The sequence below is a fragment of the Astatotilapia calliptera genome, chromosome 10 (genome assembly GCF_964374335.1).
Source record: "Astatotilapia calliptera chromosome 10, fAstCal68.1, whole genome shotgun sequence".
In the NCBI taxonomy this organism is placed as follows: Eukaryota; Metazoa; Chordata; class Actinopteri; order Cichliformes; family Cichlidae; genus Astatotilapia; species Astatotilapia calliptera.
Genome location: NC_137431.1, coordinates 14,244,400 through 14,264,168, shown reverse-complemented (window position 1 = coordinate 14,264,168; position 19,769 = coordinate 14,244,400). Strand labels below are relative to the sequence as shown.

The following is a 19,769-nucleotide window of genomic DNA, read 5'->3' as shown; positions in this document are numbered from 1 at the left end:
TACATTCTTAACCAACCTGGAAAAAGAACGGTTAAAAGTATGGGCAGAACATTGTGCCATCAGAAACTGAATTTGAATAAGTTAAATTCGAATTTGAATTCCTCGGATTGAATCTAAATTGTAACTTGAATTCTTCAAATCCAGTTTCTGGTAGAACAAAGTTCTGCCCATAAAACTTTGCCAAAAGTGCTGACAAAACTGTGGCCAGTTGGGTGTTTAAAAAATTAGAAGAACTTACAGGGATTTTTTTCTATTTCACTGAAGAACATATTTTAAAAAGTACTCCCCAAAACATGAATCTGATATTCATTTTTGTAGCTGTAGTTCAGGGTAGAAGTAGAAAACGAAAGAAAAAAATGTACGAACTGGGACGTGTCTAAACTCGAATGTTTTGTGAGATTAAAGCAAGATAAGTCACTAGGTGCGCAGAACCTCCTGCGAGTCCCTACCCTGGGTAAAACGAGCCCCCATATTCTGACGTCACAAACACGCGACGGGCCTGCGCTTACAGTCGCTGCAGACGGAGGCAGGAGATGGGTGAGTCGCTGTGCAGAGTGGACGTGTTTTGAACAATAACTCGTAGACTTTATTAGGACAGCTAAAGAGCGGCAGCACACCTCTCCATCGGGGCCGCAGCGTTAGCAGTGGTCCTCTGCCGTCTGGCCTTGTTACTCCTGCAGAGAGCGGGCCAGAGCCAGGCCCAGCGGAGAGTTACCTACATTGTTTTTGTCGGCAGCGCCAGTTAAACAGCTAATGAGGCGCATGTAGTCATTGACAGTCATTGCTCTCACACAGTAAAGCAACAAAACCCGCAGAGTTTCCCCTCTCTTGGTGCTCATATTTGTGAGCTGTTTTCAGGAGCGCGGCGTGTAAACGTTAGCTGACTGAATACCAGCTAGCTAACTGCATTATAATAATAATGACTTCCAGGAGGACGGGCTATGCTGGAAGCATGGATTCCTCCTCTCCGTCAAACAGCGGCAGCAGCTCGCTCCACAGTGGGAACCGCAAACAAAGCGCTGTTAGCATCCCCGACAGGATTGAGTCCTGTTACGATCGCAAAGCCGACAAGGGTGGATACGGAGGCTCGCAGGGCAGTGTGACTGTAACGTCGCTCAAATCGCGTCTCGCCCCGACCATCCAAACCGCCATGTCCGCAGCAGTGGACACTCTGCTCGGGGAAGTGGTGCTAGTGCTCAATGAGACTCAGCAGGAGTTGCTGCATAAGGAGCAGGAGAACGAAAGGCTCAAAGTGCGCCTGGAAGTGTCTGAGAGGGAGCTGAAGACCCTGCAGGAGTGCCTGTGCAGTGCTCAGAAGCTCATAGATCAGCTTCAGGTGTCCTACACGGGCCCTCAGTCAATCAGTCAGTCAGTGTTTGCCCCGTCGCTGTCTTCCATGGCTTCCATGACTTTGGACAGGGACCACCAGAACCCCAGAAACGTGAATGGAGCGGGTGTCGACTTGGGTCTTGGTGGCTCTGTGGATGAGTCACTTCATGGGTTTGAACCAAGAGATGAGTACAAAATGTGCCAGCTTTCAATCCAGCCAGATGGCTCTGTGACCAACCACGCTCTGGACTCCTTCACATCCAATGCATCTCATATGTGCTCCGATTCTGGCCGACCAGGTGAGTGTGGAGCTTTTGCAAAGATTGATGACTGTGTTCAAACATGGTAATGATGTACATGTTTTATTTTTGTCTATAGACGAGAGGCAGTCTCAGGGACCTGGTGGAGCGTCCAGATTTGAGATTAAAGAGGAGCAGGGACCAGCTTCAGGCTCCACTCAACCCAACAGGAAGGACAGCATAGCGACGGGGGACGGAGAACGGTCGTCACATAACGTGGGAGATCTTGGCTACGGTCAAGTTGGAGGAGAGGCAGGTTCCCAGCGATCTTTCCCTCACCCACTGCGTCACCAAAGACCCATGCGTGAATGCAGTAGTGCCTTGGGCGGACTTAATGGACAGAAACAGTTAGCTAGGACTCCTGGAGCAGGAAGAGGTGACAGCGCTTCATCGGGCGGAGCTGATGACTCTGCAGGACCATCAGCTCCTGACACGGCAGTGGTCGAGCCCCCTGGAGATCGGCCTCACCACTGCTTGGAGTGCGGAAAGACCTTCCGTCTGATCTCCAGCTTGAAGAAGCACATCCGCATCCACACAGGCGAGAAGCCATACCCGTGTGGAGTCTGCGGCCGTCGGTTCCGCGAGTCAGGGGCGCTTAAAACCCACCTGCGCATACACACGGGGGAGAAGCCGTACTCTTGCTCAGAGTGCGGAAATTGCTTCCGCCACCTGGATGGTCTGCGTAAACATCGGCGCACCCACACGGGGGAGAAGCCCTACGTGTGTGCCATCTGCGGGAAGCGGCTCAGTCGCCTGCAGCACCTGAAACACCACCAGCTGATCCACACCGGAGAGAGGCCGTGCTGCTGCCCTTTCTGCAACCGCACTTTCAAAGAGCCTGCGGCTCTGCGGAAACACATCCGCACGCACCGCGAGGAAGGCGGTCACATGGGAATCGGCACCAATGAAGACGCCGACCCAGACGCCATGGACGACATTAATAACCTCCATCCAGCAGCTCCGTCTCCGCAGATGAGGTTTGGGGAGTGGGGAGCTGAGGAGGATGACAGCTCAGTTGTAGACTGTGTCTAGGTGGAGGTTAAAGAGGTGCCTCGCTGTTGGTGTTTTTAAAAAAAGCACAGACTGATGTGTTTGTGTAGTTTGATGGACCACGAGGTCACCTTCACTCCGCAGTGTTAGGGTGATGAACCAGGCTACATATAACCAGAGCCTTGGAGCTTAGTTTGTCCAAGATATTAAAGTGTTACACTTTTAGATGTGAAGCTTAGTTTTAAATTACCACGGTACATTCTTCAGCAGCAGCTGTTCTTTCATACAGATGTTTATGGAGCAGTGCAGGTAGTGTACAGATTCCGGGAAGTTGCTGGATTGCAAACTTTCTGGCAATAATTTGGGAAATTTATTGCAGATGTGGGCACAAGCCAAAAAATGTAAAAGAAAAAAAAAAAGGAAGAATATTTAAAAAAAACTTCGGAGCTGGGCATGAATTTATAAAACACTCACAATAATGAAGGCATCCTTACTGTTACAGAAAAAGGATTTGGTAACAGCATATTTAGTTTGTAGGTTTTTATTTTGTTTTTTTAAAATCATAATAAATTGATCAGGTTTGGGCATTTATAATCACATCAATGAAACTGACCAATGTCTAATGTGGGCGAATTTCCCTCAGCTGAAGTACCAGATAAAGGCCTTTACACACCAAGCACATTGTGGAAAAATGTCACAAAAATCCGAATTTATTTTGGATGCGAATTTGTCATGTAACGTCAAATCGACATCAAGAAGAAGAAACAATGATTCTGATTTTCTCCAGTTCTCACAAGCTGGTTTAATCCAGGAGTTGAAGCTGTATCACGGCAGCTTTCGTACATTTAAGAACATTTAACACCTGAGGAGGCAGAGAAATCATTTCAGTGAGCAGATTGACCCGGAGCAGCGTCTAGTTGTGTGTCTGAGGTAAAATAATATTATTTTCTTGTTTCCATATAATTGTATGTTCAGCACCGGTGTGCGCTTTGAGCACACTTGTTGGAAAACGCAGTAATCTGATTGGTCAGCTCTGTTTATGCACATGCGAAAAATTAGAAAAAAATCATACCTGGTTGGTATGAACGGCTGCATTAAGAACAAGCGAGGCTGCACAAAATATTTGTGTGAATTTTACATGTTTAATGTATAAAGGCCTTAACACTCAACTTTCAAATTGCGTAAACTATGATGGCTTTATAGCCAAGGTAGTCCAAGATGGTCTCCTTTCATGGTATATTAATATCTTCCCACCTCTGCTCCTTTCATCTTTGATGCTCATGCTTTATTTAAAGCCAGATTTATATGCACAAGCTGTTTCAGTGGTCACGGATCACAATCGGCCCAGTCGACCAACTTTTATCCTGATTTCTTTTATGAAGGTGCTAGGGCTCATGTTCTTGGTAACATTGTTAGTAATATGCCTTCTGAGATACAGTCACCAGGAGGTTGAGCGGGCCATCCACTAATCAGAAAGTTGATGGTTTAATGTCCGGCTGCTCCAGTGTGCACGCCAAAGCATCCCTGGGCAAAAAAGCTCATCAGAGTTTGAATGTGAGTGAATGAAGCATCTGATTTCTTTCACTGACAACTTCAGTAAAACCCCGGGTAGATACTTTATTGCCCTCTATAGGTGGAAACGGTAACATTTTAATCTAAAATATGCTGCTTTAAAAAACGACAACAGTATGCTTGTTTTTATTACACCACTGCTGTCCCTGCTGTTTCATTTTTATAATGAAAGGCTGTAGCAATGCCATATAAAACACTAACAGACCAAAAGCTAAAGTGTAATTTCAGCTGTGTGTGTGTGTGTGTGTGTGTGTGTGTGTGTGTGTGTGTGTCGTGAGCCAAATTTCAGTCAGCCATCACCCCTCTCTCTCTCTCAGCCAGTTCTCCTCTCTTATCTCTTCCCGTCACTGTGCAGAGCCCTCATCGGTCCACAATTGTTATGTTATCAAACGGAAATTATCTGTGTCGAAGACATCCTGTTTTGAAGAAATCACTCAGTGCATTTATTTGTTTATCAAATCATACAGGACTAGTTGAAGGCAATTAGCTGGCATCTTTGTGCACCACATCAGGAGCTCAAACACTCTCCTATTCTCTCTTCTCGCTAAATAACGTCTCCCCGTGGACCTCAGTTTAGCATTCCATTTTTATTTTATTCTTTTTGTTTTGTTTTTTTCACGCTGCTACTGTATGTCTGGAAAGATTTTCTTTTTCTGGACTTGTATCATTGTTACTAGGCAGTCGCTAGCAGACAGACGTTGGTGCTTGCATGTGCATATCTGTTCCTCCGCTGGCAACAATGCCTCTCAGCTGTTTGTGTATATAAGAATGTAGTTAGAGCATTTTTATTCGGTTTAGTAAGGGTTGTGCTTAAGTTGTCGTGCAACAGTTTTGTTTTTTAAAGGAAACACACATTGTGCTGAAAGCAGCAGTATACTAACATACCATGTAAATGTATGTAACCCAGTTACACTTGTTCCTGATGCTACAGCGCACCAGGTGTTAACAGCAGAGCATTAATCTTCTCAGCCCTTTGAGCTAAACTGTGTGGTGTTATTTAACATGTGTACTACTATAACGACCTCCATGTAACTATTCTATGTACAAGTCATTTTAAAGTGACACTAAAAGTGTTAAATATTTGTCACTGTGTATACCAAGAAGGTAGTCTTTGCCCCAGATAAGCATATTTATTGTTTTTTGTATTACACATGGGTGGGTTTGAGGGGTGGGGGGGACCTTTGCATGTAGGCTTGAACAGAAATGGCATTATTCCCTAAGAAATCAGTGTTTAAATGTGAAATGAATTACTTTTTTATGCTTATTTGTTCACCCACTTCACATTCATACTGTACATGTTACTATATTAAAGGGCCTTGTTTATAATTGTTTTTTCTCTCTTTTGTTTTGTTTTTGGGGGGTTTTTTTAGGGGAAAAAGGGGAAAAAGTTGCTTTAAAGCCAAAACACACCCAGATAATTTATATCGTGTGTAGGTAGTAAATAATCTGTGAGCTCGATCAGCCGCCTAACTGCTCACTGAGCCATGTAAAGCTGCCATTTCATCTTGTTTCATTTTATTGTTTTGTCGTATTATGGCAGGAAAAACCGCATTAAGCCTGGGGGGAGAGTTTCCACACTGCCTGAAACGCTGCCAGAATAGATTGTGTAGGTGGTGTGGTCACACCCAGACACAGATCCCAAATAACACTTTGCTCTCCTTGCAGTGCTGAGTAATGACATCTGTGTTCAAAAACACCAAACTGCTGTTTAAGGTATAAGTTAGCCTTTGGTACGATTACAGAAACTTAACAGGTTAGATGGACCTGAAAAAAATGAGAATGCTTTCCTCCATAACATTGTTGGCTACACTATAAGACTTAAAACTCTTTTCTTTTTGTAATATTTGCCATAAAACAGATCAAGGTCCCTCCTGGTTATATCCCCTCCAGAGGAGGTCACGCTCATCAAGGTTCATAGCACATAAATGTGTTGATTCGTAAGCGTAAATTGGATACGTCTTGATATAATTAGCAGTCATAGCTCCCAGAACGCATTTGCATAAAATACTGCTAAAGACATGTTTGGGATTGTCAAAAATATTTGGGACGTCTCACGCAAACATTATCCATTCAAAGCTGGATGAGCCTTTAACACAGAGAAAGGATAGTTAATGCTGTGATACAGTTCCAATCAAAGAACTGTACTTTCTGGTATACACTCACCAGCTATTGTAAGTGCACCTGTTCAGCTGCTTGTTAATGCAAATGTCTAATCTGCCAATCACATGGCAGAAATTCAGTTAAATTAGACATGTAGACTTTGGTAACCTCAGTCTTTCACTGAACATGCTCCTGTGACTGACCAGTATGTTGTGGAGTGGGTGGGAGGTGTTATCCAACATTGTCTTTATCTTGGACAACATCCGCCTCTCCAACACCACCTTAAGGGAGTCCAGCTCCATCCCCACAACATTACTGGCCTTACGGATCAGTTTATTGAGTCTGTTGGCATCTTCGACCCTCAGCCTGCTTCCCCCCCCCCCCCCCCCCCCCCCCAACCCAATATGCAAGGCCGTAGAGGATCACACTGGCCACAACAGACTCGTAGAAAATCCTGAGCATTGTCCGGCAGATGTTGAAGCACCTCAGTCGCCTCAAAAAATAGAGACGACTCTGGCCCTTCCTGTAAAGTGCTGTGGTGTCTTTAGCCCAGTCCAGTTTATTGTCAATGTGTATACCGAGGTATTTATAGTCCTCCACAATGTCAGCATTGACCCCCTGGATTGAAACAGGGGTCAAGTGTTTCCTGGTCTTCCTGAAGTCCACGATCAATTCCTTGGTCTTTGCCACGTTGAGCTGCAGATGATTCTGCTCACACCACGTGACAAAGGAGTCGACCACAGATAGGAAGGTAACAGTTACTTAAATAATCACTGGTCACAATCAGTGTGCAGAAGAGCATCTGAATACACAACACATAAAACCTTAAAGGAGATTTGTTACAGCAGCAGTAGCAGAAGACCACACTGGGTCAAAGAATGTGGGCTCCCCAAAATTGAATAATACAAGATTGGAAAAAAGGTTACCTGCTGATGAGTGTTGATGGTAGCGGTTCAGCATCGATCCACCCTGCTGTGCATCAGTAGTTCGGGCTGCTGCTGGAAGTGTAATGGTGTGCGGGATATTTTCCTGGCACAATCTGGGCCTCTTATGACCAATGAGCATCATTTAAACAGCCACAGTGTACCCATCTTCTGATGGCTGTTACCAGCAGGATAACACATCATGTCACAAAGCTCAGATAATCTCAAACTGGTTACTTGAACATGACAGTGAGTTTGCTATACTCACAAAGCCTCCACAGCCACCAGATCTACACCTAACGGAGCACCTTTGGACCAGGAGATCCACATGCCGGATGTGCAGCCCAAAAATCTGCACCAACTGTGTTATGCTATCACGTCAATATGGACGAAATTCTCTGAGAAATGCTTCCAGCACCTTGTTGTATCTGTTTGGTCACAAATAAATAAAATGGACAAAGAGAAATTTCAACGTGCAGTAGATAAAAAAGTTACAGGATCACTAAACTTACTGCAATCTATTGTCTGGTGGAACAATAGCCAGTGTGATGAGTTTTATGGCAAGTGGTCTAAAAGCTAATCTCCCAGGACAAGTTTTTGCAGTGATTATTCCCTCAAAATGCACCATTGAGTTCAAGTTGTGCAGCTGTGGGTTTGTTTTAGACCAGTTTGGAAAAGAAACTACACATTTTAACCTTGTAAAGGATAAACAGTCATAATCACTGACCGTTCTGGGGATAAAAGCACAAAATCCAGAGTACAAATTGTGTTGATACACAGTCTAATCTGCTCCTAAGAAAAACCGTATATAGTTCATGTATCGTAAATCATGCCAATATGCTTCACAGGCTTGATCCAAAAAAAATAAGACTCTTTGTGCACGGCACCGAAACTAATTTCTTCTTACTGTTCTGTAGAGAAAACTCCACCTGGAGCCAACGTGCCCTTTGGACGTCTTTGTTTAAACCACTGGGCAAGTGATCCAGCAGAGGCTGCCATAGATCCATTAAGCTGTTGTCATTGCTCCTGAGTGTTCACTGAGATTCTCTCGTGGCCAAACCTGATAAAACTTCCAACGCCGCTGAGTGTAGTTCCTCGTGATCGCTTTAAAAATTTGGCATTGTCTGTGGAAATGGCTCTGATTGTTTCCATAGAGAAACACGAGCTGCTGTAGAAATAAAGACGCAGTCTAATATGTTAACTATCTCACTGCACTTTGTGTGTTGATTAACTTAGAGGCCCGGGACACATTGAGCAGAAGGGTTTATTATTGTTCGGGGCACTCTGCTCTAAGTAGTCTTTGCTTTAGTCGCTCACATTCTTCATCTTTTGGATGTTGCGTTGCTGCTTTTATCCAAGTAAAGGATTGAATTTCCATCTTCAGCTCTTTTTACACACAGATTGTGTAATAAGGTTGCTTATTTGTCCGTGCTGTCTGTTATTATTGTCTGCTTGTCAGAGAATATCACCAGGGTTTCAGTTTTCAGATGGGAAGTAATTATATTGTACTAACAATAAGGATGGGTTCTTGTCTGACCTGCAGTGTATTTTCATTCTGTGTGTGCGTGCATGTGTGCACGTGTGTGTGTCTTGGCAGTCGGTGACCTTATGATGGTGAGCAGCAGAGGCTCAGAGACATGTGAGAACGGCTCGTGAACTCTCTGTAGGCCCATGCAGTCATTTCCTCAGCGACTAAAAGTAAACACATTCACTTTTTTTGGAGAGGAAGTGACTCAGCTTGCTTTCTTCCCCTCCCTTTGTCTGTTTCTCACTTTCACCCATTGCTCACATGACCCCCAGACACTGACTAGCCCCCGTGCTGCACCTTCATATATTTTTTTTTTTACTTTTTGAAGTGTGATTAATCAGCACGCTCGTTCGTCCCAGGCGAGAGTCGCAGCTGAACTTATCATGCATTAAGTGTTTAGGCAGGTCTCAGCGCTGCAGACTGTGTGGTGTCACGTTGGCCGTCTGACTTTAATCTGTTTCAGTCGGCGTGGGCGGCTGCGAGATTGAGCGCTATTTATCTGCACACCGAGGGCAAGAATGGAAAACTGGAATTTGTTGCAGTTGTTGCAAAAACCTCAGCAGCTAATAGATGCTTTTATAACCCCAGACTGTAAAAGCATCTATTAGCTGCGGAGCCAACAAATTTAAATGCTGAAAGTAAGAAAGGTGTTTTCTGAAAAGTGTATGCTCAGTTTTGATTTGATGCCAGGTCGCATCACCTCTTCTATTAACAGCACTCTGTAAGCATTTGGAAACAGAGGAGACCCATTGCTGTCATTTTGAAAGTGGAAGGTTTTACCATCATAGATAGGCCAGGACTGTAGGTAGGCCAGCATTTAGACCAGGTGTCAAACCTAAGGCCTCATATCAGCCTGCCAAAGACTGTCATTTTACACTCCAGCCGACTGGACAGAAAACGCTGGCTAATTCTGGTCCCCGAGCCTTATGTTTCAAACCCCTGGTGAACTCTTCTTAAAAGACAATGCTGTTGGAATACACACACAATGGCTGTAAGCATGTATATAGCATTTATATGTCATTCAGCACCAGTGGTCCTTGGGATACTGGCTTTTCAGCTGTACCGTGCTTCTGGACATCCTTACGGCTATTTAAATATCTGAGCTGTGAAATATAAAGAAGCTCATCACACAATACAAGAAATATTAGACTGCCTGTAAAATCTTGAAGAAATCCACATGACTGATATTTTTTAGCTTCAAGTGAAAAGCAAAATATTCAAATACAATTACTGATGTAGTGCAGTGACACACTGCGGCGTAATGACATGTTATGACCAGTGTATGCACACTGGCTGATATTTTTACAGACATAGAGAGGAACCTCGGAGAGGCCAGTGCATTTTCACGCACTAGAATCTCACGAACACGGAGTGAATTATTAGCCTGTGTCCATGTTTTGTTTTATTTTTTCTATTTGAGAGTGACACGCACAGCTGTGCAGAGGAGGGCTGTTAGAGGAGAAATAACCAACAAGGAAACCACTTTCAGCTTTGCTCCTGCACCGCCTGGCTGGCCTCCGGCCAAGTTCTCCAGAGAGGGCTGGCTCACCCCTTCTCCTCCTCTCCTCCCTCTCTTCTTTCTCTTCCAAACCCACATACGCACTCCTCTCCAGCCCTCCAAAGCAACAGGCGAGAAGAAGGAAGAGCGACAAAAGCAAAAGAGCAACTCCTGCAACTTTTTGGAACGAGCGCAACTAGGAGAAGCTACCGAGGATGCCAAACGCGTCGGTTTTGCAGATGGATCACATGGGTACGCGAGGGAACTGATTTTATTTTTCCCAAAGAAGAAAACAGGAGGGAGGACACACGTTTTTGTTTTTTTTCCTCCACCGTATGAGACGTCAAAAGTTTCCCTCTGTGTTAACAAAGCAGGCGCCTTTGAGCTGGAGCTGAAACCCTCGGCTTGTGATTAAATGTCCCGGGGTCTCTGTGGAGGGCAGTGAAAGGATGCCAGGATGCCCTCTCTGATCTCCCATCTGCTTGTCATCTGGCTGAGCGTCCACAGGCTGGTGTGGTGCACGGAGCGCTCCTCCACACGCGAGCGCTTCAAGGTGGTCATCGCTCCTCTCATCTGCAAGCGGGTCTGCCTGAAGGGGCAGTGCCAGGATACCTGCGAGCAGGGCAACAACACCACGCTGATCGCGGAGAACGGGCAGGGGGCCGACACGCTCACCGGACCGGGCTTCAGGGTCGGTAAGTGACAGAGGCAGTTTCTTATGAGGGCTGAGGGCGATTAAATGTCTAGTGAGAGCCCTGTCCTGACCCCAGGCTTTTACGTTGTGGTTATCCCTGTTGTGCCAAAAAAGGATTTCCGGTAATTGCAAAAAGAAATGATCGCGATTATTTAAACGATTATAAATGCCTCCTTGGCCTTCAATCTGTCAAAAATATGCCAAACACATCTAATATCATGACTGATGTCCTGCCATTTAAAGCCAGAAGGAACATTTCTGTCACAAGGCGAAGCTGGAGGGTTTTTGGCAAAGTGACTTTTATATATTCTTTATTTATGCAGATAAAAAACAATCTTCATAAGGGATCTGGCCAACAGGACAGCAGAAACTGTAACAAATATAACATTACAATTTTATAGGCATACTTTAAGTTTCCCCAGCATCATGTTGCCCTCCATCTTTTTACCAAAATAAGTAAAGATATTAGACATAAGAAACAAGGAGAAACCATGGAAATCACTTTTTGGCACATCGCCCCTGTAGAGAGGTGAGGGAGGCCTGTTTGTTTGCTTAAAAGCTGACTTTCTTAATAGCTTATTATACCAATGTGGAGCTCCATAAAACACCTAAAACTGGCCCAACTGTGCTTCTCTATAAGAAAAGGTTATGCCTGAAAATCTGAAACACTTTTAGCTCATTTCAAGGTTAGTTGATAGCACGAGCGCGAGTTGAAGCAATAAAGTCCACCTAAAAATCAAAACCAACACCATGTCACAAAAAATGGCCCATAATCCACAAAATAACTGGTTCAAAGCCAGCATATCTGATCATCTCGAGGCCTTTTGGTTCCATACCTGCTGCTGATAGGCTCCGTGGGTTCATGTGAGGAAACTGTGCAAATAAATAGGTGGCTAAGATGAGGTGAGCTGAGGTTTACCCTCCGCTGCATCTGGAAAACGTTCCTGGGTTACACTTTAATTAGTAAGGCACGGCTCATTACATGGCACATAAATGTACTCTTAAGATCTATACTTTCCCCACCTCCCTCACTCCAGTGTCTGGTTGGCATGAGTGGAGCTGTTTCTGTGCTGTATCAGATCAGCTGTGGTTGAGACTTGGAGCCTTGCAGTCTACATCAGTGTGCCGCTCCACAAATGGATTTACCCTCAGTGGCTCGGTATACAGAGTGAGATTGAGCTTTTTAACGCAGTCTGACAGTGAATTAACTCAATAACAGTAATGAAAGTGAGCTAATACACTACGCTGCACGGCACAGCTCAGTAATAAATATATTTATTAACATGATACGGCTTCTTTCTTCTTTTTCTTTCTTAAAACTCACATATTTCTAAATATAGATTCCTCTTCCACTTATGTGCTCTCTCTCTCCTTTATTGGCTGAATTCTTAGAACCAAACTAAGATGCAGAGCTGCTGGATGAAAAATAAACAATGCCTGTGGGGAGGGAGGAGTGGCAGCAGCAGGTTGTGGTTGTGGTGCATTTTGCATTCATCACACACAGGTTTGCACAGAGTTGCAGTTGCGTGTAGAGTCGTAGCTGGAGTCGAAGCAGGCTGGATTCAATTGAGGCCAAGTGAATGGTACTTGCACTGCTGTGACAGTATTCTTCCACTCTGACACAGTGTAGAGGCAAAGAGTTGGCTCCGGCATCAGTCTTCCCTCTTCTCCCCCCGATTTCCTTGTGGTACGTCACGTTTTATGGAGCTTCTGTGTAAAGTAATTCAAGAGAGACGCGTCGGATTCCTGGAATGCCTCATGCTGTTTCGCAGTGTGTCTGGATAACGAGATCATGTCGTCACACAGTCCCGTCTCCCGGATTTATCCGTCCGTTTATCGGAGTATTTTGCAGAGAGGGACCGAGGAGTCGACTCCAGCTTGCACAGGAGATGTGTGCTGTTCAGCGCGAGCGCTGGAATGTGGTCTGGACAAGTGGAAATTTCTCTCTCCCGTGTTAAAACGGCCACGGCTATAGCAGCAACAATATGAAGACTTTTCCATATTTGAGCAGTTATGATGTAAGCAACGGCGAGCCTGACGCCCAGACTGAACAAAACTTTTCCACAAAAGAAAATATGATTCCTGTCAGTCTGTAGAAGTAAAGAAGAGTCTTTAAAGAGCAAACACATTCAGAACCAAGATACACTTTTAGTCATAATGTAGTTCACTGAGACTTTTTGCTTTGCTTTACTTGACATGTTCTCAAAAGTTTGTGTTTCCACGGCAAAATAGGTCATTTATTTTATATTAAACTGAAAGAGGGAAGTGAAATCCTGTTCGTTACTTCTGTTTGTTCTGTTTTAGTAGGCCAAAGAAGTTATCCAAAGTTAAATATATCAAAAGCTAAATAATACAGGTACAGTGCGTGTATTTATGGTGATCATAAAACCCTCCTCAGTTTGTTGATCCTCTGACTTTTCAGCCAGTGACAGGCACTTAAAACTAAAGCGGCTGAGCTAAAGGATGTGAAATCACTCTGCACGATTTGTATTCTTTGTACGTTACTGTACAAAACTTTTGAGCTGGCTCCCATTTCTTTATATTTTGCTTCTAAGAAACCAGACCATTTTTTCCAGTGGTCTCGAGCAACAGTTCACCAGGCTTTCTGAAGATCTCTCTAAGGTTTTCTTTGGACATTGGCTGCTTTTCCCAAACATATTCAGCACAGTGCTTGTACCTGACTGTTTTTGTTTGTTTGTTAAGTCACTTCACGCTGACCTATGTATCATTCAAGCATAAAACAGGCAGCTAGCTCAAGGGATGAACAAATGTTGTGTCTACACATAACAGACAACTTAGCAAAGAGCCAATTTCTATCTGTAAGCACTTTGTTACTAACAAAATGTCCTAAAATATCCAATTTTTTTTTTTTTACTAATTTCTTTAGTTGAATCTATGAAAAATGGCAAAGATAACACAGTTTAACAAATACAAAAGAATAAATTTTCACCAACAAGGGGATTCCCAAAGATTTATTAGCTGAAAACTCACCATGGTGTGCAGCGTGTCATTAAACAAATTTGAGGAAACTGGACAAGCAGAGGACAGAAGAAGGCCTAAAAACTATCTACAGCAGGTGTATTTGATCTGAAAGTCATGTCCTTAAGAAGTAAGAAGGAATCCAGCAAACACCTGACACAGGACTCATTTGATCTCTCAGTTGATCCATGTGCTGTTTGTCGAAGCCTCATCAGAAACAGTCTCAGTGGAAGGATGGCGGTTAAGAAGCCATTTTTAAGCAAGGGGAACAGAGAGAAAATGCTCAGATTTGCTCACACAAAAACTGGACTGAAAATTAGTGACAGCAAGTCTAATGGAGAGATGAATCCAAAGTTGGAACTTTTGGTTTAAATTTCCATCAGCATGTATGGAGGAGGTCAGGAGAGAAGCAACAGTGAGTGTCTACAGCCATCTATCATGGTTTGGAGCTACATTTCTGGTAGTCATGGATTGGCTTCCCCACAGCCCAGACCTCAACATGAATGAAGCAGTGTGGGATCATCTTGAGAGAACTGAAAAAAAAAGGCAGAAAGATCCAAAACATAAAGAAATGAGGGGTGATTTAAGACTTTGGCGCAGTACTGTAACTAAAATAAAAAGGTATGGCATAGATTAGAGCAGCTTTAAACAATTACTCTGTTTTTCCAGCAATATACCACAGAAGCTTTGTTTGCGTAAAGGCCCGAGCTTCTTTATGTTTAAAAATACACTAGTTCATAAACAGCAATTATCCAAAATGTAAATCAAGTAATAAATAGAAATAATGAATCTGTTTGATCTGCGCGGGATGTCATTATGCTGTTGCAGACTGGGACAGACAGACGGAGAGGCGACCACCCAGATGTTCAGACAGAGCAGATTGTCTCAGTGTGAATAACCTAAAGGACATGAATATAAATCACCTGCACAGCACGCTGCTCATTTGGACTTTCTATAAGAGAACGTTTGCACACAGGCAGACGTTACAGGACATCGTTTTATTGCTAAGTATGTCCCATTCAGGATCGGCCATCAGATTACGACATCCGATTTGTTTTGTCGATACGCTTGCGCTGATTACATGTGTCATAAATGAATCTGCATTTCACTTTGCACTTTATAAAACCGATGAAAGCAAAGAATTCCTTCCAGGCATGGCAGGCAGAAAAAAGAACTGTTTGCAGCAACATACAATTTGCCCTCCTCATGGACTCCACATGGTGCCTATGTAAGTAATCACAGGGCTCTGCAGGGGGTTAGGTGGTTATGACAGCGATAAAACTATTGCAGAATACATATTGTTTTATTTATTAAAGTTGAATTTTAGCATTCAGAGTCTGGAAAATATTAAAAAGGATGAAAGAGTTACATGTGACTCACTTCACAGAGAAACCCGTGAATGACCTTAGCTTATGCTGATCACATGCTATGACCCCTTTTAAAAACTTCCTTTATCCCCAACACTTTCAATCTTGGTTCTTGGTTATTGCGCCTCAAAGTTTATACGTCTTGTACTTTGTCAGAATTATGTATTTCTTTTAGGAGATATTCTTTCAGAATCAATGGCTACATAAAAGCAGTGCACATACTGTGGTTGCTTTGACTAAGGCGTGCTTTTTTAGTCCAAGTCTAAATGTTTCTCGTTGTTGCTAGCACGGAGGCATCCAATATATCTTGCCTTCCTGACAGCAGCTGCTCAGCTCCCAGACAGCCCGCTGAGCCTCCTCTCTCCTCTGCATCTCCTCTTTATCAGGCCTGCTGTTGCCAGGCAGCTCCAGATTCTCATCTTTTTCTGGAATATCTAAGGGAATGTTGTGAGGGGGGGCGGGGCCTCGTTTGCACAGGAAGTGGTTCTTATCATAGCTCAGTCTGGGCTTGCGTCCCCTAAAATGGGCATCATGACAAGTGGAAATGGCTATTTGAGGATTTCCCATGTGGTTTTGTATTTAGGGTAAAGTGACAGTAGTAGCCTTGTGGTTTGTTTTGGTTTTCCCTTGGCATGGGTCAGAGGTCCATGGGAGCCTGAAGATGAACACAAGTCAGTTAAATACAGCAGTCAAGGCTGGTTCTGCTTTCTCTCTCCTTCTTTCTCTTTAGGGAGGCAAGTTTATTTTACCTTTCAAAGCCCTCTGCTCTTCCCCACACGCTCTTTTCTCTGTCATGCCAAACTTTGGAGAAAGCGGTCTAACACAGGCAACCAAGAAACCTGCAGCACTCCGGATTTTTTGCCACAGGCTGGACTGAGCTCAGAGGCAAAGCTGGGCACGGCTCCCGTGCTCACAAACTCACAAACACACAAACACACATGAGCGATGGACTCTCGGGCACATTCATTCCCAGCTTAATAATCACGAAAGCTTCTTACCTTTGGCTGCTGTTTACAGGCTGGCCATTGACCCTGTTGCCAAGGCTGAGTTTTAATCTAAATAAGTGTAACCTCCGTGTGTCCATTTAAATAATGCTTGTAATTATTTGGGAGGTTTTGTGTTCTCGTTAACCTTTTCTTTTTTTGCCTTTGTTTCCACTGTGGGCTCCCCTCATAAAAGTGGATCCAACTGGTAAAGCTGTGAAAATGCTTTATCTTTTAAAAGATAAACACACCCAATTTTAGTCACTTTGTTTTGATTCAGTGCAGCTTCCCCTCAGTGAAGCGTGGCCTTTTAAAAAGGTTAACTCCACAGTCAGTTTTTCCTTTTTTTTTAAATTTTACTTTAGTCAAGCTTGCACCACAACACTCACTCAGAGCCAACATCTACATGATCTTAAGCCGGAGTTCCCCATCCAATCAGACTCTAAATAGCCTGCATTTATGTAGCGCTTTTCTAGTCTTACAGGCCGCTCTGAACGCTTTAATCCTACTTTTCAGCGTGAAGAAAAAGAGAAAAAAAAAGCATCTCATTAAATGAACTTTGTGGAAACAAAGCAGCAATTAGAGGTGCTCTCTTTTAAATCGTCTCAGGGCAACGGCGTGTATATTTTTTGCATGTGACTGTGTCCAGGAGTGGTGTGCTGAATGAACCCAGCTCAAACAAACAACCCTCTTTGCCATCTTTAACACTCTCCTCCCATTTGTGTAGTGAGAGGGGGGAATGGAGCAGTTATTTAAAGCTACTGAGAGGAATGCTGGGGACTGTACCCACACCGAGCAGAGACCCTGTAGCTGTAGCGATTAGGAAGGGTAAATAGAATAACATGGCCTCCGCCAGCGCTGCCTCCTGCCCTGGCCTGAGACAGAGCACCCTGCAGACATTACCTGCCACGCACTCCAGTGCTGAGTATCTCACAGCACAGGTATCTGACATAATCTCAGCAGAGCACAGTCAGCACTCTTACCTGCCTGCCCTGCAGTCCTTATAGCCGGGGCTTTTAGATAGTCATTAGATGACATCATCTGCACCGGTGCCAAGATTCTATCTGACTCTCTTGCTCTCTTTCCACAAAACGTATGTGCCAGAGGGGCGTGATGGGGTAACGCTGGATTTGTGCCCGCTAAAAAGCTGCGCAGTGTGGTTGCATATTTCCATGACATGTGAAAACCACATTGCGCAAGGCAGGGTTTGATTTAGATCTGGGAAATCGCGGCCCTCCCTATACTCAGACTGATCCCCCTTAATGACGGCTGCTTCTGTTTCTCGGGAGCAGTCGTCGTTGTCATCATCCCGTCTCTGTAATGTTAACAAACTGTTGTTTTAGCCTTTATGTGTGTGTGTGTGTGTGTGTGTGTGTGTGAGAGAGAGAGAGAGGTAATGAAAGCCTTCAGTGACAGTGCTGGACTCTGGCAAAGGGCAGCACTGTTGTTTGGATAGCTGAAAGTGAGGCCGTCCAGAGTTTCTGGGGGTTGATGGAGGAGCGGGAGCTCTACAGGGGGAGAGTAGGAGGAGAAGGAGGAGGAGGAGGAATGTGTACGCAGGTTTGTGTTTTCATAAGGCGGTGATTATGTCATTTACTCCCAGTGTCTGGCTCAGCTGCGGGAGTCTGACCCACTTCATGCGTCGTCCCTTGCTTGGCGTGGTATGTGGTCTCACAGTGCCAGTTGACGGTGGGTGTATTTGGGGACGTGGTTTGATGGTAAAGGGAAGCACGTCATATGATGATAGCCATTCTCTTCTTCTCGTTTTAAACACCGGCTCTTGTGGCAACTGTTTATGGGAGCCGGTGTTGTTTAGTCACAGTTCTCTCAGGTCAACGAGAAGAAAAAAATATAACCAGAAATAATCCTGGAAGCACTTTTTAAAAGACGAGAACAGGGTCACGGGGTTAAATCTAGTTTTCCACTCGCAGGCATTAAGCTAGGTTGAGCTTCACCACTTTCATATTCCATAGTAGAATGAGACCACAGAGGCCATGAAAAACAAAGAAGCAGTGTTTATGTTTCACTGTGAACACTAAAGCTGACCTATTGTACCAAATATTCAGACTTCCTGCTGTAATCTTTGTAGGCTCCTATATTCTGGATCAGGTTCGGCCTTGACTGTGGATGGATGGATTTAAAAGACTGCCCAATCAAGTCTGACAAATTATGTTTTTTAGTGGGTTTGCAGTTAGTTTACTTAGAACCTGATTTAGTGGCAGTACCCTCAAGCACCCGGCTGTGTTTGTGGAAACTAAACAACTGCATCTGAAGCCAAGCCAAGCAACAGCCAATTAAGAGAAAGCTGACCTGAAAGAAGGGTGGCCTTAAGGCACCTTTTAAGGCTTAAATGGCTTGTTTTGGACCATGGGTGAACCGAGAGGCTGCATTAAGGTACAGTATGAGAAAAATAAGCAGTTGTGACTCATATAAAGCTACTGACCCACTCTACTGTAGTAGAGTCCAGGACTATGAATATGGAGCGATAAATGAGGAAAAGGTCCACTTTAATAAACCACCAAGTGGAATTTTCATAAAATATTGATGAGAATTACTCACTACGTGGAAGAAATATTAAAAAAAAAAACATGTTGGAGTACATTTTTAGATATTTCTACACTCAGTTTGATGTAATCATTACTTCCACTGAAGATAAACACCAACTACCAACTGTGTCATGCTTCACAATTACTCAGTAATAATTTGAAAGCTCCACCAGTCTAAAAACAACTCCTGGTGGTGTCACACTCTGTATTCCTGCAGCTGTACGGGCCAATAAGATCTGGGACCAAAAACCCATCCAGGGACTGAATCACAGTGAAAGTGACTCAGCGGGAGTCATCACCAACTTTCAGACGGGTTAGCTTGCTAAGTTTGGCCAGAGGACAGTAGTGAGAGACGGGGACAGATCGGGCCATTGTATCATCTGTATGGCTCAAGATTATGTGGGGTAGCTTTCAGTTCAGTGAGTTGCAGTCTGTAGGACTGTAATTTGTTGTTTTTGTGCTGGGAGGGTGCGGCTGCGGCTGAAAGGACGCCGTGGAGGGAGGGGGCTGATGATGCGTCATCTCCAGACAGACAGAAGTGAGTGGGTGGGTTTTTCACAGGGTACTCAAAGGGCAACTCTTTCTTTGTTTCTTTCTTTGTTTCTTTCTTTAACATCATTAAACTTTTCAGATCTTTCAATCTGATCGAGTCTTCCTGGGCTTTCTTTGGACATTATTTATGTCTTTCTCGTTACACTGGGCTTGCTTACGTAGGAGCTGAGGAATGTACCAATCTGTTTTTTTTTCTTAAAGAAATAAGTGTCTGGGAATCGCAATAATCCACTTATTTTTTAGTCTGTGGATTTTACATCTCTCTCGTGTGGCTTTATTCCCTCACTTTAATATGATATATTTATTATATATAATAAATACACTGTTTGTTCCCTCTCATTTGTCCATCACTTGAAGTGCTGATGATAAGAGCTTGAAGACAAGGAGTCTCCCTCCTGTCTCTTTGTGC

General features: G+C 44.0%; 2 protein-coding genes and 1 long non-coding RNA gene across 6 annotated transcripts in view; 2 read left to right on the top strand and 1 right to left on the bottom strand.

Annotated features, from left to right (window-relative positions):
• Nucleotides 1-474: 474 nt before the first annotated feature.
• LOC113031019 (uncharacterized) lies at nucleotides 475-5,516 on the top strand. The gene is made up of 2 exons (XM_026182853.2): nucleotides 475-1,628; nucleotides 1,708-5,516. Exons 1-2 carry the CDS (start codon nucleotides 920-922, stop codon nucleotides 2,658-2,660), a joined length of 1,662 nt encoding a protein of 553 aa, XP_026038638.2. The 5' UTR covers nucleotides 475-919; the 3' UTR covers nucleotides 2,661-5,516.
• Nucleotides 519-19,769, top strand: part of ltbp3 (latent transforming growth factor beta binding protein 3) — a 49,693-nt gene continuing 30,442 nt past the window's right edge. For 3 of the 4 annotated variants that reach the window (XM_080307509.1, XM_026181778.2, XM_026181777.2), the window contains exon 1: nucleotides 9,801-10,934. In XM_080307509.1, coding sequence (XP_080163635.1) covers nucleotides 10,697-10,934 — 238 coding nt within the window. In that variant the 5' untranslated portion in view covers nucleotides 9,801-10,696. Of the gene's footprint in view, nucleotides 538-9,800; nucleotides 10,935-19,769 lie in introns of those variants that run through there. The other variant, XM_080307510.1, reaches the window with a different exon arrangement.
• The window catches only part of LOC145431545 (uncharacterized), a 39,737-nt gene continuing 33,858 nt past the window's right edge, over nucleotides 13,891-19,769 (bottom strand). Inside the window, exon 2 of the long non-coding RNA XR_013911892.1 lies at nucleotides 13,891-14,445. This is a non-coding gene — a long non-coding RNA (uncharacterized LOC145431545). The remainder of the gene's footprint in view (nucleotides 14,446-19,769) is intronic.

Coding starts and splice junctions, on each gene's coding strand:
- LOC113031019 (XM_026182853.2), top strand. CDS start 920: ATGACTTCCAGGAGGACGGGCTATGCTGGAAGCATGGATTCCTCCTCT. Junction 1,629..1,707: donor CTCCGATTCTGGCCGACCAG/GTGAGTGTGGAG, acceptor TTTTGTCTATAG/ACGAGAGGCAGTCTCAGGGA.